Source organism: Entamoeba dispar, genomic scaffold, assembly GCF_000209125.1.
Source record: "Entamoeba dispar SAW760 scf_1105229459091 genomic scaffold, whole genome shotgun sequence".
In the NCBI taxonomy this organism is placed as follows: domain Eukaryota; phylum Evosea; order Mastigamoebida; family Endamoebidae; genus Entamoeba; species Entamoeba dispar.
Genome location: NW_001853519.1, coordinates 1 through 1,145, shown reverse-complemented (window position 1 = coordinate 1,145; position 1,145 = coordinate 1). Strand labels below are relative to the sequence as shown.

The 1,145-nt window shown below is 19.4% G+C and overlaps 1 protein-coding gene across 1 annotated transcript, besides 2 other annotated features; it reads right to left on the bottom strand.

Moving 5' to 3' along the window:
- Positions 1-64: 64 nt before the first annotated feature.
- On the bottom strand, positions 65-1,011 carry EDI_285100 (uncharacterized protein; the record flags this gene model as incomplete). The annotated part of the gene is made up of 3 exons (XM_001735363.1): positions 65-100; positions 175-668; positions 765-1,011. 3 exons carry the CDS (start codon positions 1,009-1,011, stop codon positions 65-67), a joined length of 777 nt encoding a protein of 258 aa, XP_001735415.1.
- Positions 310-334: a sequence feature (AT_rich).
- Positions 805-832: a sequence feature (AT_rich).
- Positions 1,012-1,145: the final 134 nt, after the last annotated feature.

Sequence of the window (1,145 nt, the reverse complement as noted above, 5' to 3'; positions counted from 1 at the left end):
ATCATTTTCATTTAATTTCATATTCATTGTTAAATGAAATAATTTCATTATTATATGATCACTCTTAAAATATTTTATCAATGATCTTTCTATATGATTTCTACACAAAAATAGTTTAGAATAATGAAATATTTGTTTCAAATCATTATATTGAGCAATACAACTATCACAAACAATGATTTCATGTCCATAATTTAAAATATTATAAAGTTGATGAAAAAATAGTTTATATGAAATTTCAGATTGATCAAATAAATATCGAAATGAAAGAAGTTGGTTAAAAGAATTATCATCTTTTACAATAACAACATATAAATTTTTATTATATATATTTGTTTTAGCAGTATCATCAACATACCATTTTCTTTTACTATATTCCATTTGATTCACTTTGTTATGAATGAATAATATCGAATGAATATAACCATTAGTGAAAGTATTTGTTAATTTAATAAATGAATCATTTTCAAAAAATGAATCTGAAAGAAATATATTTTCAAATATTTGATTTCTATCTTCTTCTCTCTGAATTTGTCTAAATTTTCTAAGGTGAATTTGAATATGAGGATGATTTACAAGAAATTTTATTATTTCATTATTAGTTTTTTGAATTAAATGTTTCTCAGATTTTAACAAAGTACAAATTTTTGATACAACAAAGAAATAATCTAATGGATGTTTATGTTCATTAATTTCTAATACTCTATTTACTTTATCAAACCCTAATATTACAATTAATTTATATTCACAATCTCTTCATTTACATGTTTCTTTTGTTTTTCCTGAATGATTACAATAGAATACAATTTTTATATTATTTTTATTTATTTTTGTAGATTTTGTATGAATAAGAAGAAATAAAATTATTGTTAATTTCCTAATAGTAGTAATAACATCATTTTTAATGTTTGAATCATGAATTTTAATATCAATGTGAATATAGTTCTTAAATATTTCAATTCTTTTTTCATATTCTATTTCTTTTAGAACCATCAATTCTGATGCAAACATTTCTTTTTGTATAATTCTTAATTTTACTTGTTCATACCAATTTATTGATTTACAAACATTCATCATCATTTCTATAATTCTTCTTAACAAACCATTTAATTTATTCAAATCAATAATTATTGATTCAATATTTT